The sequence below is a fragment of the Phyllostomus hastatus genome, unplaced genomic scaffold, assembly GCF_019186645.2.
Source record: "Phyllostomus hastatus isolate PE091 unplaced genomic scaffold, TTU_PhHast_1.1 phas_contig_1162, whole genome shotgun sequence".
NCBI lineage: Eukaryota > Metazoa > Chordata > Mammalia > Chiroptera > Phyllostomidae > Phyllostomus > Phyllostomus hastatus.
The window spans coordinates 1,780,900-1,805,475 of record NW_025333537.1 but is presented as its reverse complement, the minus strand read 5'-3'; the positions used below and the strand labels follow the sequence as shown (position 1 = coordinate 1,805,475).

The 24,576-nt window shown below is 55.5% G+C and overlaps 1 protein-coding gene across 2 annotated transcripts in view; it reads right to left on the bottom strand.

The window, feature by feature from the left end:
• WSCD2 (WSC domain containing 2) overlaps positions 1 to 24,576 on the bottom strand; it is a 95,257-nt gene that overhangs the window by 8,526 nt on the left and 62,155 nt on the right. For both annotated transcript variants that reach the window (XM_045846256.1, XM_045846265.1), the window contains exons 4-8: positions 24,250 to 24,434; positions 15,246 to 15,367; positions 12,006 to 12,180; positions 6,433 to 6,597; positions 776 to 976 (exon numbers count right to left, since the gene is read on the bottom strand). In XM_045846256.1, the coding sequence (XP_045702212.1) occupies positions 776 to 976; positions 6,433 to 6,597; positions 12,006 to 12,180; positions 15,246 to 15,367; positions 24,250 to 24,434 (848 nt within the window). The remainder of the gene's footprint in view (positions 1 to 775; positions 977 to 6,432; positions 6,598 to 12,005; positions 12,181 to 15,245; positions 15,368 to 24,249; positions 24,435 to 24,576) is intronic.

Sequence of the window (24,576 nt, the reverse complement as noted above, 5' to 3'; positions counted from 1 at the left end):
GATGGAGGTACAGGTGGTCGTTGATAACGGGCTTTTGAGACCCAGTAGGGTCAAAGGCACTCAGGATGCCAGAACTTGGGCCAGACTTCAAAGTTCTCGCCACTACCTCGAGCTGCCACCTATTCGTAAGTGTCATGGTCGAGTCTCAAACCCAGATCGTCTTAATGCAGTTCAGTGGTTAGGGGCCAATGCCGTCACTTTCCAGCAGGGACTGGGGACAAGGCGTGTACGGTCTCTGAGCCTCTGACCCAGAGTTGTTGGGATTGTCCATTAAAGGGATCTCTTGGGGCCTCCTAGCCACTCAGGGCCACTCAGCTGCTGGCCTTGGTCTGGATGCAGGTCCCCTAACTCCCAGGAAAGAGCTCTTGAACCTGCTCCAATCAATGCATTTCAACTTGAGGACCCCCGTTTCCATCGTGCATCATGGGTCACAGCTACTGAGTGGCTTAAAGGGTTAAATTCTACAGAGCTGCATTTACAGATGGGATGACCTACATTCGGGGAGGTTAAGAAGGTTTACCCAGGAAGTGATGGAGCTGGGACTTGAACCCAGGCAGGTCTTGCTCCACAACCCATGTCCTTAACCACTGAGCTGCCTCACAGAGGATCACGTGATGCCAGTGAGCAATGGGGTGTAGGAAGCGCATGTGCCATGGAGGATGCGCTCCTGGATTCCTTGCAGGAGACAGCACGGGCCCAGCGCACTGTGCCCTGCAACCCAGAACCCTTCTGTTCCCTTCCCTTCTCTCCTTCCCCCTTCCCGCCCCAGCTGTACCTTTGCCCTTCCAGTGGGCATGCGCAGCAAAGCCAATGTGGCCGCCGTACTTGCGGTTGAACTCGGCCATGAGGGCCTTGTAGGGGTTACGGATGAGCAGGATGGCGGCGTCGAAGGCCTGGATCTCCTTCTGGCCGCTCTCGTGTGTCTTGATGCAGATGGTCCTCCCGCTGCGCCAGTGGTCCCGCTCACCTTTAAACCCTTCCCACAGCCCGGGGGCAGGAGACAGGACAGGTGAGCTGGAGGAGACAAGCCATCCCCACCACCCCCACCCCCTGCTGAGCCTCTCCCCTGCGGAGCCTCTCCGGGAGTCCTCATACATTAACTCCCACATTTACTCACGTGTTTATTGAGCAACTACTATGTGCTAGGCACAGTGATGGGAACTAGGGATAAAGTGATTTGCAAAAAGATCCATGAGTCTTACTGTTACTTTTTTTTCTTTAGATAATATTTATTTCCCCCACACCATCCGCCCAGTTCTTAACCTGGGCTATCCAAATACCTGATCTGTGGGCTCCCCAGAGGCTGAGAAGGGCCCTGCCCAATCTGGGCTGTTGGCTCAGCCCCTCCTTCCTCTGTCTGGCCTCCCTCAGAGGCCTGGGCTCTGGGTCCCAGCAGCCCACCGAGCTTGAGCCTGCACTTGGGGCTGCGGAGATCAGAGAGGGGCAGGGGGACAGCAAGGGAAAGACGAAGACCAGGGAGAGGGAAGAGAAGGACAGAAACAGACAGGTGTCTGACAGAAAGGTGATTGTGACCGAGGGAGGGAGAAAAGGGGGCGGGAAAACAGACCTAGAAACAAAAGAGAGAACAAAGACACAAGGAGAGGGACAGAGAGATACAACCAGGCAGAGAGACACGGAGAAAGAAAGGAGCAGAGAAAAAAAAAAAAGTCAAGAAAAAGACACCGACGGGCAGATGGACAGCATCACAGAGAAAACCATGCTCAAGTGGGACAGACACTTGGATTCTGGGAGGGAAGCTCGTTCGCTCGTTCACCGAGTCCCTCCATCCTGGACGGGACAGCCCTTTGTGGGGGGTGCGCCTGTCGCCAGGACAAGGGAAGAACAGGTTGCAGAGCAAGCGGAGGCAGAAGGGAGAAAAGTCAGGCAGCTCTGCAGACTCAGGAGCGTGCTGGGGGGTCCCTGCACGGCCTGTGCTTGTCACAGAGGAGGAATCGGGTCTCTGGTGGAGGCAGGGACGTGCCCCCAGTTAGTCGAAGGGATGAGGGAGGAACTCCACTGAAGGGCTTAAATAAAGCACCGAGAGTCACGGCAGATCAGCTCATATAGAAACCAGCCCCTCCTGGCCCATGCCTGAGGCCCCTTTCTAACTACTGACCCCTCAATGTCCCTCCCCGCTGCCCCCTTCTCCCCACCATTGCTGCCCCCCCCCGCGATGATCCTGCAGGCTAAATGACCCCCACCCAACCTCTGTGGCCAGAGAGGTGTATCACCCGTTTGCACACCACTTCTTGGCCTGGAGTCCTCTACACCCCACTCCCCCACCCTGCCCGCCCAGTGCCCCCTGGATGACGTGCACGACTCTCAGAAGGGCGTTTCAAGGGCTTTGCAGTGTCCAGCCCTGGCTGCCCCTCCTGCCGCACGCCCCCAGCCCTCACCCCCCACCCCCTTCACGGTCAGGCAGCCTTCAAACTGTTTCCATTCGCAGGTCACGCTGCGGCACTCTCCTTGCCTAGGCTCCGCCCACTCCGTGCCCTCTGCCTGGAACTCCCTCCTCACCTTTTGGGTAAGTCTTCCCCACCTTCTGCACACACCCCCCAAAACATATAAATCACCGGTCACAGTGCTGGGCCCATGGTAGACATCCAATAAATGCCCACGATTATTAGTATTATTAGCAGTGACATGAATACATGAATAATAATAAGGGCCGTGATGAAGGAGTGCCCTGGGTACAAGGAAGATAAAGGAGAAGGACACCTAAGTCCGCCAGAGACCTTGCGGGGGGGCTGTGCCCTGCGGCTGGGGGAGCAGGTGTCCAGGCAGATGAGCGAGGACAGGGTGGCGGCAGGGCTGATGTCCCAGGGACAGTAGACAGCGTGTGCCGTGTCTTCCAACTACAAATCGCTCTTTCTGCCCGGAGTCTGATGCGAGAGAGGGGCGGCTGAACTGCCACCCCGCGGGAGCCAACCCAGGCACAGCAATTTACTCCACCTCTGGCTCCGGGTCCCCTCCCCGCCCCCCAGGCTCCAGGGCCCCGGGGGTGTGGTTTCATTAAGCGAGGCGTCTGTCAACTGCAGAGGTGTTGCGGGAGCGAGCTGAGGGTTTGCCAGATTGACCGATGCTCCTGGGGGTGGGGTCCCCTCTGCTTGCACCCCCCTGCCAGCCCTGAACTCCCAGGGAGAGAGCTCATTGTCACCTGCGAGAGCTCAGGCCACGGGAAGTATTTTTAAGCCCCTAGTGAAAAGGCAGCTGCACTCAAAGCACCAGGTGCCTGTGACCAGCCCACAGACCTCCGCCTTCCTCAGCGGGACTGACATCCCACAGCTGGGGCTCAGGGACCGCCGGGGAGGGCTGCTGCTCGCTCGCTCTGTATCTCTTTTGTGTTCCGTTTCTTCCTCTCGCCTTTCCTCCCTCCCTCTCTCTTCCTCCCTTCCTTTTTTTCCGTTTTTCTCCCTCTCTCTAGCTAAGGTTTTAGGGACAGCTTCTCTATTAATTTTCAACCCTTTTTTTAAAAGATTTTATTTATTTATTTTTAGAGAGGGAAGGGAGGGAGAAAGAGAGAGAGAGAAACATCAATGTGTGATTGCTGGGGGTCATGGCCTGCAACCCAGGCATGTGCCCTGACTGGGAATTGAACCTGTGACACTGTGGTTCACAGCCCGCGCTCAATCCACTGAGCTACGCTAGCCAGGGAAATTTTCAACTCTTTGATATTCCCCAGGACTCGAGTATAAAAAACATAGAACCAGGACCAATTCTGGGAATATTGTGGGTCTGGTCGTGAGAATACCGGGCTCCTAGCCCAGGGCCAGGGGTCTCTCACTCTGACTTTGCATGGGAATCATTTGGGAGCTTTTTGTGTTTTTTTTTAAATTCTCACCCAAGGATATGTTTATTGATTTTCTTGATATTTCAGAGAGAGAGAGAGAGAGAGACAGAGACAGGCAGACAGAGAGAGAAATGTCGATCATTTGCCTCCTGCACACACTCCGGCCGGCCAGGGGCGGAACCTGCAACCTGGCTGTGCGCCCCGACTGGGGACCCAGCCCGCAGCCTCTCGGTACATGCGGGCGACGCTCCAACTGACTGAGCCACCCGGCCAGGGCTCACTTGGGAGCTTTTAAGAATTACTGATGTCCTGGCCACTCCCGAGAGTCCGATGGAAACGGCCCTGGTGCAGCTCAGGCACCAGGATGTTAAAAGCTCCCTGGTGATTCTGATGCATCGTGAGAAACCAACCCCCGCTGACTTGGACGGAAGAGTGGACTGTACCGGTTACACGTCACTTAAAAAATAGCGTCCATATTATACCACAGCCTCACATATACTATTTCACACGCATTATCTGACATTTTGTTCGAAACCCCTGTGGGTTCAGCTTTGACATCCCCGGATTAGAGATGAGGACATAGTAGCCTCACAGAGAGGACCACTTTGCCCGAAGTCTCACGGCTGATCAGCAACAGAGTTCAGGTGGACAATTCACTGTCCAGGTTGCACCTGGAGATCCAGCCTCCCTCTCTCCACAGTCAGGAGGCGGGGGTGGAGGGAGACGGTAAATACGTGGCCTGTGGACCATTCTGCCCCTACACCCTCAACGGGCATCACTGCTAGGTGAAGGCACTGCATTTCTCAGGGAGAACAGAACCTCAGAGGCCTTCTTCACACGTCCTAAAGCAGGGATTCGCTGGAACTGACACTTGGGGTGAAACCTCTTCGGATCCCTGAACGAAATGATGCTCAGGGGCCCTTCTAACTGTGACCTTCTGGGGCTCCCTGAGCAGGGCTGCCACTGCAGCCAGGAAGGTCAGAATGCGGGCCGGTTGCGGGATGCTTTCTGAGCCCGCTTCCCCCAGCCACTGCCCCAGAGATTCCAGAATGTGCTTGGCTCCTCCCAGCAGCTCCCATAAGGGTAGCACAGGTTAGTGGTTAAAAGCAGAGGTGCTGGTGACAGCCAGGTGTGGGCTCAATTTCTGGGATAAGTTTGCAAAACACTCGGTTTGCAGCCTTGTACATAACAGGTGCCCAACAAATGACCGCTGAAGCCAAAAAATGAATTAATAGAAATTAATAAGTATACAAAAAGGCAGGCCACGAAGGCAGGCCCCTTACACCAGCCCTCGCCAGCCCCATCCTTTGACATGTCTCTCTTCACCCTTCCTGCCTTTTCTCCCCCACTCTCCACCTCCCTCCTGCTTCTTATACTTAGATGGACCTGCCCCTGGCCCTCCCTGAGCCGGGACTCAGGGGTGGCTCTCTGTCAACACCAGGCTGTGCTTGGTCAGTGCCTAGTACCCAGACCAAAGTACTCACAGCCTTTATTGAACAGTTATTATGTGCTGAGCGTGTGGCAGAGATCAACCCATGAACCTTCAGAACCACCTTACCAGGTACATGCTGTTATCTCTACTTTGTGCATGATGACACAGGACCAGAGAGGTGTAGTAACTTGCCCAAAGTCACACAGCCAAGAAGTGGTCATCCTCTGGTTAGCAGACACAGAGACCCACGGACAAGGGCTGTTTCACACGGAAACTCAAAGCCCTTCCCAGGCAGAGCTACGGCTTCCCCAATACCCCTGCCGTGCCTGGAAGAGGGCTTCACACCCCATGGGCACCTCACCTGAGACTTGCAAAACCCCAGGGACTTCTTGCCTGTGTGGTGAGATGATGGATGTGGGCTTCGAAGTGAGAAAACCCTGGGCTGTGACCCCCGATCAGCCCACTGAAAAAGATCTGTGTGACCTTGGGCAAGTGATGTCTCTCCTCTCCGAGCCCTGGTTTTCCTACCTGGGAAAAGGTATCAACATCTTCCCGGGGTGGCTGTGCAGGGTTAAACAGACACAGAGCACCTGACAAACCCCCTGGCACCGGGTGGGTGGCCAAGAGAACGTCTGTGGCCACCGGAACCTCCACCAAGTGCCTGGCCCACAGCCGGCACTCCACACATGGCTGCTGGGAAAGTGAGCTTGGGAAGTGCGTTAGGACATGGCACTGTTGAGCCAACGTCTGTGAACAGAGTGAAAACAGAGCAGCCACGGAACCGACGCCATTGACGTAAATGCAGATGAGACACTGACAAACAGCAGTCGATACTCGAAAAACGTCTTCAGAGTGAACATAGTTATCAGACCTCTGCGTACAGCAGAGTTGCTCGTCAGTGAGGGTCTGTGGTGAGGTCCCTGCACAGAGTCAGTGTTCAAGGAAGGCTTGCAGTGATCTAAATGGAGGGAAGGTACCAGGCACATAGTAGGTACTTGATAAATGCCCATTATTGAATAGAGACAGGTGTGATACCCAAGACATGATGCTCTGGAAACATTTGTGGGATATAAGCAAAAGGAAGGTACCGAGCACATAGTAGGTCTCAATAAACATGGTCGGGTGAGCGGAGCAGCACATAGTAGGTGCTCAGGAAGGGTATTCCCATGCCCTCCCAGGGTGCTCTTTTGAGCCCAGGCAGCCTCCTCACCTTTGTTGTAGAGGGAGCCATCGAAGTAGTAGCTGCCGGTGTAGAAGCCGGTGGCCAGCTCGATGAGGTGGCGAGCCCACGTGTTGCCGGCGCCTGGGAAGCTGGCCAGAGCGATGAGCTGCTTGGACTTGGCTGGGAGGAACCTTCTGTCCATGCAGCGGTTGTCTGCAAAGGGTAGGGCACGGTCAGGGTCAGGGTCAGACAAAACCTGGGTGTGAGTCTCATGCATGCTGCTTCTCGGCCTTTCAACCCAGTGCACGTGATGGAACCTCTTCTGGGCCTCAGTTTCCCCATCTGTAAAATGGGGGAAATGGTTCCTCCCTTATGAGTTGATAACAAGGGTTGGTGAGATGATGGGATTAGCACATAGTAGGGATTCAATAGAACTCAGCTAGGAGAATGAGTCCTCTCTACTGCCTCAGTTTCCCCCATCGCTGTAAGTCACTTTCTCCTGTCCCCAACTTTCCTCCAGATTAACCCCCTGAAATGGTGTCCATCTACGCGCGAGCCAGTCCAAGGTTCTTGCTTCGGCCTCCAGGCCCTGTGTGGTCCGGCCCTTGCATCCTCCCAGGCTCATCCCAGCCATTCACCCGCTCCCCCTCCCGCCCCCACCTGCCAGCCCCCTGCTGTCCCCTCACCTGTGCTCTGCTCCTTCCCCACTCAGCGCCTTCAGGCAGCTGTGCCCTCACCTGCCCTCGCCAGGGGGACTGCTTCCCATCCTCCCACTCTCTGCTGAGTTGGTGCTCCTTCCTCTCCTGACCCTTGGGCTATCGCTAGTGGACTGTGTCCATCCCCTTCATGTCACTTATCACAGCAGTAATTAAAAAATTATTTGTTTGGTCAGAAACCCTGCCATACTGTGCTTTGATGATTCCCCAGTACTTTCCACAGTAGCTGGCATATAGCAGAGATAGTAAATGTTTTCTGGATGGATGGATGGATGGATGGATGGATGGATGGGTAGCTGGATGGATGGACAGATGGATGGATGGAGAGATGGGTACATGGATAGATGGGGTGGTGAATGGTTGGTTAGATGGATGGATGGATAGGTGGATGGATGGACAGATGGACGGATGGATGAGTACATGGATAGATGGGGTGGTGAATGGGTGGTTAGATGGATGGATGGATAGGTGGGTGGATGAATGGGCAGGTGACAGCTGGGTGGGTAGCTGGATGCAACAGTGATTGGATGGATAGGTGGGTAAGAATAGTATCTACATTGTACGGATCTTGTAAGAATTCAACGGAATAATGCATGTAATGTATTCACACACTACAGTGCTCAAAAGGGGTGGTAGTTATTTCTATCTGGCCCTCAACTTCCACATCTGTAAAATGGGCTGGGACAGGTGAGCACCATTCTGCATTCTGATCCTCTTGACTCTCCGCCTCTGCCGTCAGAGCCCGTGGGAAGGGTGCACCTCGGCATCTCCCGGGCAGCCCCTCCCGGAGCCAGAAGGCACAGTGGCGGTCAGCTGAGGGGGCGGCCAGCATAGGGGGCTTTGCGGTGGACAAGGAACAGGAGAGAATCCTGGAGTTTCAGTCTCAGTCTTGCTTTTTCACTTTGGGCCACTGACCTCCGTCGTTATTGAGCATGAAGTGGGCGCAGGCGAACCTCCCTCCCCTGCTCCGGCTTCCACACCCCTGACCTCACAAGGCTGCTCTGCCTCCACCCTCTCTTCCTCCCCTGCCCCTCACATGCAAGAGGGGGCTGTGCCCTGCTCTAGCATCCCCACCCCATTTTCACCCCCTCCCTGGTCTCCTTGCTCCATTGGTTCCCCTCATCTCCTTTCCCTCCCTCTCAGCGGGCCCCATCGCGTGAGCAGGCAGACATGAGCAAAGGGCTCCATCACCGAAAACCCTGCCCCAGCAACCATCCTCCCCTCGCCCCTTTCCCACTCACACGGCTGGCCGAGCTGTCCACGCCCCCACTCCGTTTCCTGCCATAGTCACCAGGGACCTTCAGTCCGGCCCCCCCTCGCTGGGCCACTCAGCACATCCAATAGCACCCATTACTCTGCCCTCCTTACAGTTCCCTCCAGGGTGGTACCCCGATACTTCCTGCTCTGTGTCATCTGTCGCTACTGGAATCCTACTTTGATTACGCCGATTTCTCACAGCAGTCTTTCAGGGGAGCAGTTAAAACTTCTAGATTTAACTTCCAATACCGCCACTACTTGCTGGGAGACCTCAGAAGCAGGATGGGTCTGAGCCTCAGTTTCCTCACCTATGAAATGGGACTGTGGAATGGTCAGCGTCCTGGGGCTCTTAGGAGGGTTAAATGCGAGAAAGCGCATTGAGTGTTAGCACGGGGCTCCCAGTGGGAGCGCCAAGCGACGGCGGCTGCCCACCAAGGGCCCCGGCCCCCTCCCACTGTGCCCCCTGTCTGCTCGGGGAGAACAGGCTTCCAGAGAAGTAAACCAAGTCCTCTCTGTCGAAGGCAAGTGGGCGTCTGGGGATGGCGTTGACGGGAACACGCCGCGAGAAGGAGCCTAGATGCGCAGAGTCCTGCGGGACGGTTCTGGTGAGCATTTGATGAGGCTGCGGATTACTCAGATGTCACTGAACAATGCAGCTCAAGTCCGTGCAGCCGGCTCTGTGTAAATGCGACTTCAGGAAATCATAAGCAAACAGTGAATGATAATTAACGGCACACGCGCTGAAGAGGGATGATGTTCATAACTTACTTCGAAGCGCTGCCAAAGAGTGAGGACGGAGAAACGGAGGGACAGAAAAGGGGATGTAGCAAAACGTTGACACATGTCAAATCTATGGGACAAGCACGCGAGTGGTCACTGTGTAATTCTTTCTGATTTTTCTGGAGGTTTCGCGTTTTGTCATAGTCACATGCTGGGAATGAGGAAGACGCTAGGCCCTCAATGTCCCTGGAAAACAGGATTCTCCTTTCCAACACTGCCCGGGAGGCCAAAGCCAACTCCAGGGTAAGAGCTGTTGTTCTCAGCGCTAAAAAAAGAAAGTTAAGTTGGCTCTTAAGCTCCGCAAACCAAAGCAGTGCCAGAGGCAGTATTTTGTGCAGCTTTGGCATCAGACAGACCCGGGTTTCAATCCAGGGTTGTCACGGCCTAGCTGTGTGGCATTGGGCAAGGCACTTCACCTCTCTGAGCCTCAGTTTCCTCGCCTGTACAATGGGGCTAGTGAACTTTACAGGATTAAGTGAGTAACACATGTGAGGTATTTGCAATGTATGTTGAGATGCTGTGGTTACGAGTGAAATCTTGGGACCCAGATTGCCTGGATCTGAATCCCAACTCTGCCCTACCTTCGCTGTGTGACGCTGGCTGAGCTACTTAACCTCTCTGTGCCGAGCTGCCTCATTTGTAACATGATAACAATAACAGCTCCTCTATCACTGGACTATCGTGAGAATTAGATGAGTTAATTCAGTCTAAGTAGTTTAGACAGTACATGGTACACAGTAGGTGCTCCATAATTATTTTGTTTCCCCCAAGAACATCAGGACTTAGCACACAGGAGGTGCTCAATAAAGGCAGCCACAGTGCACCAGGTTCTTGCAGTCTGATGATGTCACATGACCCCCAAACCTCCCAGTGCGAGGCCCTGGCCGGGTAGCTCAGGGGGTAGAGCATTATCCCCACTAGGCCAAGGGTGCAGGTTAGATCCCCCGCCAGGAGGGCACACGCAAGAATCAACCACTACCGAATGCACCAATAAGCGAAAGAGCAAATCGAAGTTTCTCCCCCTCTCTCTCCCCCTCTCCCCCTCTTTCCCTCTCTCTCCCTTCCACGTCCCCAGTGCAAAGCCTGACACAGAAAAACTGAAGGTCAGCGATGACCTGGGGGCAGGGCCCTGGGACCGAGCAGACCCACTGATGAGGGCCTGGTTCTCCGCTATTGACAGGGCTGCAGTGTCTGTTTTATCCGCATCAAACGGGTCACGGGATAATTACTCTGTGCGGGACCCTCCCCTCAGGCTGGGACAACCCAGTTCCCAGCCTCACAGACCCAGCGACACTTCTGGAAGCCCAGGAACACCGCTGCTTCCTTGCCGCAGGGGGAACAGAGCCCAGGGCCACGCCTGCTAAACAAGGCCCCACCGCTCTTTGGGATTGTAACCACCTGGGAAGCAGCCACGAGGGCCCATCACTGGGATGCCCCTCAGGCCAAACAGGGGATGGGCTATGGGGGCGGTCTCTAGGTCTTACAGCACGTTTGTGAGAATCAGAAGGAGCCGCCTCCTTCCCAGGTGGATGTGCTGCCGTGTCTAGGGTGCCCCGAGTGACGGGCAGAGCACGGCCGGCCTTTGGGCACCTCTTTCCCTGCAGGCTGTGCCTGTGCAGTGCTTGGCCTGCCCAGCCGTGTGCGCGGCCGCCTGGTTTCTGGGGGCGAAAAGGCGGTCCAGCCCCGTGGGGTTTTGCTGGCTCTCCGGGCTTCAGAGGGCGTGGGGAGTGTCCTCTGCGCTATGGGCAGGGGTCGGTAGCAGGGGCAGTGGAGCCGGAGACCTGAAGGCGAATCGCCCTCGTGGATGTGTTACTGTGGCCGGTGCCCACCGCCGTGTGCTCCTGCCCCCTGTGAACGCGAGCGACATCGCCCCGGTCCTAGGCTGACTGTGGGCTTCGCAGCACCGGTGAGGCGAGGCTGGGCATGGGCCCCGGGGCACGGTCCACGGTCAGTGTGTTCAGATCCTGGGGTACTCCTTCGGGGTTCCCTTTGGGCTGAGGGTCCTGACAAGGCACCTCTAAAGGGCCCCCCACGTTTTGTGATGTTCCCATCAGGAGAGAAGAGTTTCATCTAGACACTTTATAAACAGCCTGACCTCAGGCAAGTCCCTTAACTGTTCTGGGCCTCAGTTTCCCTCCCTGTAAAGTGGGCATAATGGTGGCTCCCACGCAATAGGAGGGCCGAGGGGGAAAAGCAAACAGAGGGCTCCACACATGCTTGGTGTGGACAGAGAGCCCTCAGAGGCAGCTCTTGAGAAACCCTAGATGCCACCACCACCACCAGTGCCAGCGCCATCATTATTGCGGTCTGGTGGCCCCAAGAGACAGAGGAGGAGATGGGCAGTGAGTGTGGGTTCCACCAGCAAAGGAAGGACAGAAGCGGGAAGGGGGACTGAGCGAGAGAAAGAAAAAAAGAACTTACAGGTGCATTTACAGAATCCTGGAATTGGAAGGGCCCTTGGAAGTCAACAATTCACAGGCACAATTCAGAGGGAGACACTGAGGCCCGGAGAGGGGAAGCAACTTGCCCGGGACCGTGCAGTGGGTGGGTCTACGCTGGAGACCCAGGTCCCCCCCTCCCAGCCCAGATGTCTTTCCACGCAGTGTCACCGCCTCCGTTTCAAGAAAAGAGCCACCAAGGGGGGGCTCAGTATGAGGGGGACCGTTGAGGGTCCTTAGAACCCACACCCTCTTGCCTGGGACCCTCTGTCGCCCATCCAGGGTCTCTAAGTCTGGCCAAGTTCGCCGGCTCGGCCCTCTGCCCTCCGCCCTCCAGCCTGCGCGGTCTGGGCGGTGTGACATGGACTGACCAGGGCACCTCTGGGCGGGAGGACAGCACCTGGGGGCCTGTGGGGGCGGCCTGGCCTACCTTGGACCTGCGTCTGGTACACGACGAAGTAGCTGGCAGTCCCGCAGCTCTCGAACTCCTCCGCGCTGCACTTCTGGGCACAGAGCTGCTCATCCTCCCTCTCGTGCAGGGGGAACCGCGTGGTGGGGAACCCACAGTGGCAGGCGGTGCCCGCCAGCGCCGCCAGCGGGTACTCCTGGGGGTGGACGGGGAGAACAAGAGGAAGAAGAAGAACACCGCTCAGTCCCCAGACAGCCAGACGGTGACCGTAGGGCAGCAGTTGTATCATTCCCTTCCTTGTCGCTCCCCCCAACCTGAGGGTCCCCAGACTTCACCCGCGAACCCAGCTTTCACCATTTGGCCCCATCGCCGTAGCTTCTGCATTATTGTTTTCTTCCTGTTTCAGCGAGGTATAATTGACAACCAAAAACTGTGTACATTTAAAACAGGGGTGTCAAACTCATTGTCACCGGGGGCCACATCAGCCTCGCGGTTGCCTTCAAAGGGCCGCATGTAGAGCTCCTGACCCCTAGGTAAGGAGCAGTCACTTTCATACTGTCCTGAAATTACATTCGGCCCTTTGAAGGCAACGTCGGGCTGATGTGGCCCCCGGTGACAATGAGTTTGACACCCCTGGTTTAAGGTGTACAACTTGCTATCTTGATAAATGTATACACGGCAAATTAACCGGCACCATTAAGCTAATTAACATGCATGTCGCCTCACGCAGTGACCGTCTCCTTCTCTGTCCCCTGTGCTACATTCATTGACTTGTTTCCTCCAGGTCCACTCGCCTTTTGGGACTTCACTTTCCGAGGAAACTTTGTGTCGCTCCCACAAGGAGCACCTGGGGACAAGTATTGCACCTTGGTCATTTCCATACTATCCATGCAAATACTATAGACACACAACAGTGTAATTAAATTCTAACTAAGGCACTCCGCCTGCCAAGACCAAGCCCCGTGTCAGCTCCTTTCTTCCTGCGAGAGGGAGATTAGTTGCGGGAGGAGAGGTGTTAAAGACACTTTGGCACTGAGATGAGCTTTCCGCTGGAGGACTTGAAAGAAACTGGAAGACGAATGCCTTTCTCACGGCGTGTGACCCCCACGGTCAACACCCCCGGCCTGACAGCGAGACGAAACCCACGCCTTGGGAAGAGCTGTCTGAAACCATTCTTTTAGGCTAAAGAGGATGCTGGGACCTTGGCACACCGCAGTCTCTGTTGGGAGAGAGGCTCCTAATTGCTTTATTTGTTCTGTGGAACAGCTAAGTGGCAGCAGGAGGGACCTGAGATCCAGAGGGCAGGGGACTGTCCTTGGTCCAGTCTGCCTCTAGCCAAGACCCACAGGCCTGCATTTCCCCCAGAGCTGCTCCTGGAATAATCTGGTAACAAGCCAAGGTCGCCCTTATATGGCTGGGCCCCGTGAGTTTTGCCAGAGTAGGTTTGGTGTCTTGTTTAGCAGGTGTTAAATATGAACTGTAGCTCCTAGCCGAAGAGGGGGGGGTGGGTGGAGGGAGGTAGGGAGGGGAGGGGAGGGAAGGGGAGGGGAGTGGGAGGAGCAGAGGAGGTGGGTCAGCTTGGGCCCTGACCAAGGATGCTTTCTTACTGCTGCGACACACTGGAGTCTCCTGTGACTCTGTAATCCTCAGACCCTCCACCCTGGGCACAGCAGCCCTGCTCCCCCGCCCACATTCGGTGGACTGACCACTCCACGTCTCTCCTTGGCCCCTGAGGAGACCGGAGAAAGCTGGAAGGGGGCGCTCTGCAGAGGGGCCTTCCTGCCCGCCCACAGCCCCTCCGGTCCTGCACGCGGCAGGGCCTTCTGACCCTTCGTTACACTGGTCTGCCCTGCGACCTCACTGTCCCACGTGTGTTTGTCCCCCACCTCCGGCTGATCTGTAGGGTCCTTCAGGGCCTCAGGGACAAGGGATGCCCAGCAGAGGGCTGGGGAGGGGGATGCTGTGGTGGGTGGTGGAGGAATTCCTGCCCAAGACAGTGAGCTGGACCTTATGATGGTCAAACCTTTAATCTCATGAACTTCGCCCCCACTTTCCAGGGCGCCTCTTAGGAGCAGAGCAAGGGCTCAGGAGATGCTTGGTGGCCTGATGTCACCGGCTGCCCTTGAATGGCTCTTGGAGCCTCTCTGCGGGTCTCTGGGGTGGCTCAGGAATGAAGAGCATGGATTTGGTCCCAGGAGGCGGTCCCAGCCCTGCCCCATGCTGGTGCTGTGAGCTTGGGCGAGTGACTTCACCTGTCTGAGCTTTGGTGTTGCCATCTGCCACATGGGGATGAACACCCCCAGCCCCTGGTCTTGTTGTGAGAAAACAGTGACCCGCGGGGCAGAGGGCGGGCTGAGCAGGTGCTCAGTGCACAGCCGCCTCCGAGACACCATGGCCTCTCCGTCTTCTCAAGAGGGGCTTCGTGGGGTGGGAGCCTCTGGGACAGTGACAACTTGGAACAGGCGGGGGCGTTCAGGAGTCGGGGTGTGGGCTCAGCACCCAGGAGGGGCCACAGGCAGACCCCCAGCAAATGCCAGCATCCTGAGGATAGAGGCTGCAACCTGGATGACTCTGCATCCCCAGCGCTGAGCACAGGGTCTGTGACAAAGTAGGTCCTCATTAAACACTTGCTGAGTGAGTGAATGAAATGGGCCACGGTGTGGTGGGGGAGGGGCTGCTCTCCTTTGGACCCTCCTGTACTTAGCTCATCTTGAGTGAGGAAGGGGGCTCCTCAGACATCACGGCCGGTGACGTGCCTTGCTCTGTGCTGGGAATTAGGGGGTGGGGCACAAGGTGTTTAAGGCCCCACCCCCACTCCCCGTGGAGTTCACTGTCTGGCGAGAGAGGAAGAGCACACAGTTGATCATCAGGGATCTTCTGCTGAGAAAGACCCCACAGATCATCCGGGCCAACGGCTCTCCAGTGCTCAAAGTTCTGGGTGCCATGCCTGCCCTTCCCGGCTTGAACACCTCCAGTGATGGGGACCTCACTCTGACCCAAGGTGGGATGGTCTTCGCCTTTACCTGGCCATCTTCTACTCATGCTTTTAGACCCAGTTCAAACATCACCTTCATTCCTGGGTGTTCCTCACCATTGGAACAAACGCACTTCCTCAGAGGGCGAGAACTCCTACCCCTCGGACCTACAGGACATGAGACGCCCCTCTCCCATGTCACAGATCTCAGCCGTGACCTCCCTGTCCAGCCAGGCACCCTGCTCCTCCAGCCACTCCACGCTGCACCCCTGGGGTCCCCGTCTCACCTTCTCCGTGCAGAAGTCCACGCACTTGTCCACGGACATGTTCGGCATGGCGGCCGTCACGGGCAAGGCCAGGGAGAGGTTGTCGGGCCTGCGGAAGCAGCCTCGGAAGACGGCGCTTCCATCTGGAGGGCCAGAGGGAGAGGGCGTCGTCAGATCGAGGCTGGGGGAACCACCTTCCGACGGCGGCACTTTACACTCAGGCCCAGAGAAGGCAAGAGTCTTGCCCAAGATCACACAGTGAATGAAATGGAGGTGAGTGAGCGAGCTGAGTCAATGTTCTCCTCCATCCTGGTGTTTCTGTTGGCAGTCCGGGCCCCTGAGCTGCTGGGCCACAGTGTCCCCCATTCAGGGAGCCGAGAGGTGCCTGGAGGACTGACGTGATCTCATCACGTCAGTGATGGCGGAGAGGGCGGAGCACCTGACGACGGAGGGAACACCCTGCCCTGCTCGCAGCCCCAGGGTGGCCCTCCGCTCCCCTCATCCTAGGCTTTAGGGGGCACCCTCTGGGCCTCGGGAGTCTGCTGAGCACCTGCGGGCTCCCAGGGACTGATGTGTGGGAGGGACTCCCTTTGAAATAACCCAAGCTGGAAATATACCAATTGGTTGACTTTATGGAGATTTCCTTCAAAGAAGTGGGTGGGTCTCGCCCAATCAGTTGAAGGCCCTAGGAGCCAAAGCGGAGGTTTCCCAGAGCAAAAGGGTTTCTGTGTCTGGACTGCAGTGTCCACCCTTGCCTGTGTGGCCAGCCCACTGACCGGCCCTACAGCTTCCGGGCCTGCCAGCTCCCCGTCATGTGAGTCTGCTCTTTAAATAAATGTAAACCTCTCCACTGTCTCTCCCTCTGTCTGCCCGCCTGTCCTTCTACCTAACGTCCTTCTGGTTCTGTTTCTCTGGAAAACCACCGACTGGCAAGAGTAGGATTACAGGCGATTTTCATTCTCATCATTTTCTGAAGCTTTTCTTTTTCTATGGTGAACGTGTATTTTTTAAGGTAATAAAGACAAACTGCAAAAAAAGTGGCCCTCCTGTCGAATTTATGGAAAGGCTCCTGAGGCCCATTTGAAACGGGCTCCGTTGCTCTCAGAGGGGGGTCGTACCCACCTCTCCAGAAGCACAGCTTTCGCGTAAAACAACGGGCGCTGTTGGCGCAGCGTGCGTCAAAACCAGGAGCACCAAGCAGGCACGTTTATTGAGCACCTACTATGCGTGACCCACTCTGCTGAGACCTTACCAAACATCACTGACCTTCCTGAAAACTCTGCAAGGTCTGCAGTCCACTCTCGCTTCACAGACGAGAGAGGCGGGGCTTCGAGAGGGGACGTTATGTGACAAACCTGAGTCCCTGCCACTTGCAAAAAACCCGCTGGACAAACTGTTAACCCTCGGAAACAAGTGCAGTGAGTTGCAAAACCATATACCTCTCTCCATCCTGTGTCTGGGTGCCTGTATAGTGTAAAGCACGTTTTTAGCATGTGCATTCCCATCATACGCGTGTGCAGAATAAAGGATAAGGGATTTCTAAGAAATTACTGCCCTGGGCAGAAAGATAGGGGAGGAGAGGGAGTTTAGGGAGGATAATTTTAAACTCCAGCTGTCAAAGGCATCCTAGCGATTATTCCTACCACCTGGCCCCCAGTAGCCTGAAGTGGTTCACTGTGGAGGCCAATCTAGCAAAGACATCTGGAACTGGGCTAAGCGGCTGATTTCCAGAACATGCTGGAGGCTTCACACATCCAAAGCTATCTCCTCCACTTCCCCCACGCCCGGCTCCAGGCTGGTGAGAGGTGGAGGTGGTGGTTGGGGTGGTCAGGGTGTGGCTGACTCAGTTTCCCACATATGAATGGCAGGGCGTGGGGGTTGGGCTACACAGTGATTCTCTTCCATACAGGACAGCTCTCCACTCTCCCCCAGATGAGGAGCCATCCCACCCAGAATGCCACTCATGACCCGGGAAGGGGGGACACGGGACAGTCTCCTGTCTCACGGCCTAGGATGCTCAGAGGGAGGCCCTATACATTCATCAGTCATCCTGAGGATCAGTGCCCCCAAGGAAGAGGTAAGGCTGCTCAGAGAAGGCACCACGCAGAGCGAGGGTGGGGAGGTGGGAAGCCCGAAGCAGCGCTGGTGAACCTCCACGAAGCCCCAAGTCTCAGCTGGATGCCAACAGCGGCCACCGGGTGATGCGACACCAGCCTCGCTCTCAGAAGACCAGCCTCCTGGCAGGCAGGAGCTCTGGTGCCTCCCCGGCTTCTCGTCCTCCCAGTGTCCACCGCGGCAGCCCCTCCCTTCCTCACATTTGGACCTTGGGCACGGGTTTTCTCTGCTGTTGGAGCTCCGGTGTTCTCACCTCTAGAATGGAGCCGTGAACACTGAACAGTATGCTCGGAGACGGACTTGAACCGGCCTCGGGAGCTGCGAGCACAGCGGAGTGGCAGGCAAAGGTCTGTGACTCCGTCCCCTGGCCTGCTGCCCTCAGACTCCAAGGAGAAGGAAGGGGAGGAGGAAGTGAGACCCTGCTCCAGCCTCTCCCCACGGGATTTCTCTCCTGCCCACCCAGATGGCAGAGGCCAGGCTGCCAGGGTGGGGAGGAAGGAAGTCTCTTAGGCCCAGCTCTGCTGTGGTGGGTCCTCCTTCGGCATTTAAGCGTCTGCTGAGAAGTCCCTGACCCTCCCAGTTCAGAGAAGAGGGCTGAGCGGAGTGCTCTGAATGCCAAATAAGGTGAGGTTTTCAGAAGTCTTAAAGGGCCAGAGACGGGGCGGGGGGAGGGGGGGGGATCAGGAGCTACGGCTGTGGAGTCTCTCTTTGGTCAAGGTGTGTGCTGGGGTGGGGAAGGGAACAGGTTTGGGAAGCTGGTTCCAGGAGCGGTTAACCTGTTGGCTGTGGGACCTTCCTATAGTCCCGCCTGTGTCTGCCGTTGGGAGGAAACCGCCTGATTGCGGAGGCTTCAGGGTGTCCAGCAGAAAGGCTGGACTCCTGGGGATCAGGGCAACACGATGAAGGCCACTTCTCTCTGCAGGTCGCCCTCCGTTATGGCTTGGTGGTCAGGACACTGAGCATATGCATGGCAGTCAGGACGCCGAATCCTCCTTCTCCCCTCACTTCCTCCATCTGTAAGATGGGTCCCCTGGTTCTCCCCACCAGTGTGAGAGGCCCCCTCATCTCCCATGGTGGCAAACAAAGGAGAAGCGGCCAGCCTGGATCCCTTGACCTTCCCAGCTAACACTGTCTCTGATAGAATGTACAACTTCCACTGCAGTGAGCAGACTGCTTGCTGTTGGCAACAGCTCTGCTGCCCAGTGGAAAGGGCGTTGGTTTTAAATTCAGACCGACCCTGGGTGAGCCACTTACTCAGCTCTGTGTCCCTGGCAGGTGTCTTCACCTCCTGAGCCTCGTTTTCCTCATCTGTAAACAAGGATCATCATATCTACCCTGCACAGTGGGGCTGGAAGGACATCGCTCGGACCCAACCAGGACTCAGTCAGCACCTCTTCCTACTTCTTTCTCCACGGCTTGTTTGTGAGGTGTGGAGGGCGGCCAGCTCCTACGCAGCAGATGCCAGCAGAGCCCCAGCAGCATGCCCCTGGCACTCACTGTCCCTGTGCAGGCTGACAGTGACCTTCAGCACCCACCCAGGACCTGGCCTTAGGGCCTGTAGGGAGTCGATCACCCTGGCAGCCACCCTCAGCTGGTGATGACAAAGAGAAGATAAATACTGCAGGCTTCTGCTCCCCACGAGGGATACTTCTGGAGCACAGTCTCCACCATCTGCCAGGGTTTCCCAGTGGGACGAAGCTTCAGTTGTCTTTAGTAGTGACCTTGAATTGGCTTCTTCCCTCCCCTGTCTCACTTCCCCACTCCCCTACGGGTGCATCCTGGGGTCACCTCTCAAGCACACCAAGGTCCACATCCTTGTCTCTAGGGCAGCCCAACCAACATCTTGGGTCTTCGGGCATTTTTTAACCCACGAGGGAAATCCTGCACAGAAGTCGGGGCCACTGTTCTCCACGGCCGCCAGTCTGTCCGGCTGTGCAGTACGCAGCCCTTGGGCAATAACGGCGACCCCGAGCATTGTCTTCCTACTGACCAACACTCACTAAAGAATGACAGCAATGGTTAAAATAGCAGCTGTTCACCACGTGCCATTCATGCTAAGTGTGTTCCACACACCGTATCTCAGCTAATCCTCACCACAGCCTACCCTGGTTTGCAGGCAGAGACCCTGGGATGGAACAGGACTCATTCACTTTTCCGGGTCACACAGCCAATGAGGAACAGAGTTGGGATTTGACCCCAATCTTGCTGGACATCACATCCCCGTTTCCCACCTCTCTGCTCTTCTGCAGGGGGCCAGCCCAATTCTGCCATGCTGGAGCTCCAGAGATCCCATGCCAGCTGCCTGAAGTTCCCAGAAACCCTGTGCCCCCCCCACCCCCACAGGAGGGGCCCATGGATCACGAAAGGCCATGCCCCACATTCTGACAATGTCACCGCTTCATGGCCAGGCTAGCTGGGATGGTGCATGGCCTCAGCAGCTTGGGTTTTTTATTAGCAAGAGGTGAGCAGAGCAATTGTTTATCAACTCTCTTTGCTGGGGGCAGATAAAGAATGGCCCAGAATCAGCTGCAAGTGTCTCTGAAGTCCTATCATCTCTTTGTTCTGGGTTTTAAAAAAAAATGAGGTAAATGTCATCAGGCATTGGCTCAAAGGCGGGTGTGGAAGAGTTCTCCTTGGTGTGAAAGAGGCCACCACCCCCCAGGTAATTAGGCCAAGCTCAACTGGATTAAAGATGTAGGTGAGGAAGAAAGGCAGCGAGCTGGGAGCTGCTAACAGCTCCCTATAATCAGAGAGAGACTGAATTGCACAAAGAGCCTGTCTGAGAATTCAAACCAGCCATTTTTAGGCACCGCCGAAGGCTCCTGTGGGCTTGGGGGAGTTCAGATAGCTTGAATTGGGTGCTGTTCAGAGTGAATTGAGTTTTCATTTTAGGAAGCAGCGGCGGCGGGGTGGGTCACGACGACTCCACATCAGGTACTGCACTAGCCGCTTTCTCGATGGCACCTCACTGAGTGGGCACAGTGGTCTTGAAAGGTCAGAACTGTCCCCATTTTACAGATGAGGCCTTTGAGGCTCCAAGAGAATACACGGCTTGGCCAAAGCCAACACAGCAAGTACGTGAGACAGCTGACATAGAAGCCATGCCTGACGTCAGATTGCCCCCACAGCCTTCCTGGGTTTTGCTTAGAGGAGGGAGAACAGCTGACCAATTCTCCCCCATCATGAGGGAACAAAAGAAAAAAAACTTCTAGAACTCCTCGTTGTCATCTCCTTGGTTCTCAATAGCATAATTCATGAAGGCCCATGTGAATTATAAAATTCCGGAGTCCCAGACATACATCAAGGGTGAGGAGAGGCCTCCAGGCCTTGCAGAGGAGGAGCTAGACTGGGTCTATTCATCAAACTGTGACTTTCCGTGGTCATCAGAGGCTCTCCTCAGCAGCAGTGGTTAGCATGGAGTATCAGGGAGCATAAATCTCAAGCACTGAACAAAATTCCCCTTCTAATTTTGGAGGACAAAAAAAAATAAAATAAAAATAAAACCCTGCCAGAACTAACAATGGTAGACAAAATCCACTATGTGAATTGTGAACCATAGGTCAAGGATCTATTTCTTCCCATGATAGTGTAAGCTTCATAATACTTTCACCAAGATAGAAAAGAAAAAAAAAACAAACAACAACAATAAAACCAAGAGGAGAAAGGGCTGAGCCCTGGGAGAGGCTGGTCTGCAGTCCTGGGGGCCTCAGGCAGTCCCAAAGGGTGGTCAGCACCATGGACAGCCACCCCGCAGGCCTGACATGTCCGCGTTCTGCATAGTGCTAGCGAACCTTGCAACCCAAGTCTTGCAATAATCTTTCATGCAAATGATATTTCTTGCAACAGCCTATAAAGCCATAATGTTCTCAAATCACCAGCAGGCCTCTACCCCCAGGAGGAGAGCTACACTTGCTGACACATTTAGCAAACTGCTGTGAAAAATGTAATCCAACCAAGAAGGAAGTCCATTTCTCGGTTCCTTTGTAACAAGGGCAAAGAGTCCACGTGCCCGAGAGGCTGTGTCGAGGCAGAGCAGCAGGGAGTCTGCAGGCATTTGCGCCGCTGGCCTTTTCATTCTCTGGCTGCTGCAGGAGCACTCCGGCCCCTCCCCACGGAGGAGGGCTGTCCCCCACCCGCCCGAGCGGTGCTTGGGAGACACCCAGGATTCCTTTGAATCCTCACAATCATGGAGGGTTCTGTGCCACTGCTCAGGGGTGCACAATTACAACCCAGGGTTAAAACCAACTAATGATCCTACAAGTAGAATCTGGTTTCCCTCCTACTTGCTTCCTGCGGTGCCTGCTCCTTCCTTTGACTGATGGATTACAAGCCAGTGTCACGTGCCAGTGACTCGGAAGCCTCCCTTTCTCATTTATTTGTGTATAGATCAGACCCTAGGAACGGGAAGGCGGGGTGCCCCTGGGTCAGCACAAACACATTGGAGATTCCATATTGTTCAGAGTCAGGAAACAAGGCAGAGGAGGAATCAGGGGTCAGGGAGAAAAAGGAGTTAAACTGGAGCAAGAAATCCCCCCCTCACCCACACACACACACACACAGACAACAGTGTGGTGATGGTGGGGGGAAGGGGTGGGTGGGGGTGGAGGAGGGGGTGGGGGAGATAAATGGTGATGGGAAAAAATAAATAAATAGATTTAAAAAAATATTCTCCCAAAAGAGAATCCAGTGCAAGAGGCCCAGGGGTCTACAGCCCCATTGTGAGTGAGCTCCCAGCCAGAAGTCAGAGACCAGGGTTCCAGCCCATACTCAGTCCCTAAGAGGCACCGTGGCCTCCAAAAAGTCACGCCTGCCTGTCACTTCCGGAAATCACCTCTAGGCTTTGCACACTCTATTTTCTTTCCCTAGATCTCTCTCCTACCTCCTGGTAACTTGTCTGGAGTCCGGATAGCCTCCTCCTCTCCACCAGGCAAAATCTTATGTGTCTTTCAAGGCTCTAATCAAACAGCCGTCCTCTGGGAGCCTTCCCCAAGGAGGCTCAATTTAGCCACTTCTGCTCTCTGGGCCTCAGTTTCCAAAACGGTGAAATGGGACATCAGCAAGGAAGGTGCTTCCAACACAGCATTTGACACCTGATCTTAGCTGACCCTAGACTTTTTTGCTCACGACTAGAATGCATGGTTCCCCCCTTTCACCTTGACATCTCCTTAGTGTAAGGCTTGCCTCCTGCAGAGTGCGTCCCTGCAAACCCCTGTGTGTACCCTCTCTGCCCGAACAGAGCCCAGTGGTCCTGGGCCTGTCTCTCCACTAGACACTTTAGGGGCTGCTCGCCAGCAACCACCCAGGTCTTTGCGTGTCGACATATTTCAGCTTATTGAAAAATCTCGGATGCTCAATGAGCATGTTATAATTACAGGTGATCTTAGTAGTTCAGCCAATCTGAATGCTAACCAGAGGGACGTCTGGCTGATATCTGGCGAGTGGCACACACAGCCCCGATTTCGTTATCTGGCTCAGCCTCATCCACTAGGACGTTTCAGTGGTGGCAGCTTTCCCTCTGAATACCCACGAAGCCAAGGCCATCTCTTCAGATGGTCAAGGTCACTGTCAAAACAACATACATATTGGCATAGAGTCCAGTGATGAGGATGATAAATCTGCCATCAAATTAAAATCTCGTTACACGAGTGGCCAAACCAGGAACTCGCTGTGTGAACATTCTCCAGCGTGGATGTACACGCCACCTCTGCCAGCTGGGCTTTCAGACTTGTGGGGAGGTGGGCGGGGCATCTGTTTGCAAAAATCGGCCCCTTGGCAAACTGGCAGCCTGCTTGACCCTGCTGCAGAGCAAAGCTTGAACGAGGCTTCAGAAACACGGCACTTGAGAAACAGAACACATTATCGAGCACACCAGCGATGGAGTTTCATACACAATGGCATTCACAGGGAAGAGACCTCTCTCTGCGTGCATGCAGATGTGAAGTTCTGCCAAGCCCGAGCCCACCTTCCGGGCAGGCCTTGTCGACTCCACTGGGGCCTGAGGCCTTATTATTGATGGAAGTGTGGTCCCCAGACCAGTAGCCTAGCATCGCCCGGGAGCTCCTTAAACATGCAGAATCCCACCTGGACCCACTGAATCACAATCTGCATTTTCACAAGATCCCTGCGGGGTTCATCGGCAACCTTCAAGTCTGGGAAGCGCTGGCCCCAGGGTTAGCGATGGGTCGTGGATTCCTGTGCCTCTCCTGACAGCATCAGAAGGGTGACCAGGAGGATCCTCCAGCGCTCTTTTTATAGGTCTGAAGGTCACCTTTAATTAGACTGTGGCCTTGGGCAGGTTTACTTAAATTCACGAAGCCTCAGTTCCCTCACTGCAAAGTTTGCAGTGGGATGTTGCAAACATGGGATGTTACCCTGCCTGGATAGGCTGCAGGGAAGGTAAGTGAGGCAGATCCTGCTGTGGGCTCAGCATCAAAGACATAGGCTCTGGGGTTGGTTTACATCCTCTGCTGTTTACGCAACATTGAACCCTGGTTTCCTCATCTGTGAAATGGGAGTGGGTGGCCAACAGTGCCTATTGCCAGCATCAGTGTGCAAATCAGGTACGCTATTCTATATAAGGCACTTAGAAAAGATGCACTGTTGGCTGTTGGCACTGTTACCATCATTGTTATCATCGTTAGAGGCCATCTGTTCTCACAAAATCGGGAGGGACAGGCCACGCTCAGGCTCTGGCCCGGTTTGTTAAGGAGGAAGATGGGTGCAGATGCAGGGGTGCCTGGTCCAGGAGGCAGCTCAGGATGGGAGAGAAGAGGGCAGGTGGAGACACTCCACGTAACTGGAGCAAAGGGCTCTGCCCGAGGTGGGGTGGGAGGCTCGGGGCAGACACGCAGGTAGGTGGGCGAGGGGTGAGGAAGGAGCCGCAGCGAGGGGCAGGGGCCGACTCACGTACACCTGCGGGCCGACTCCTGGGCCAGCTGCAGCCGGTAGACGGAGAGGCGGTTGGCGCCGCCGCACAGGCTGCCGCGCTCGCCCTTGCACTCCATGTCGCACTCCGCCTCGCTCGCGTTCGCCGCCTGGATCTTGTGGCCGCAGTAGCACTCGGCGCCGAACTCCAGGCCAGCATACAGGTAACCCCTGGGGGAGGCTGCTGTCAGGCAGGCCAGGGAAGCTGCCACCATGGAGACCTCGGGGACAAGGATACTCACCCAGTGTGGACACCTGGGGGACAGGAGGGCTCTGGGGCCCATGACCCCTAGGGACCCCCAGCCTGCCTTCA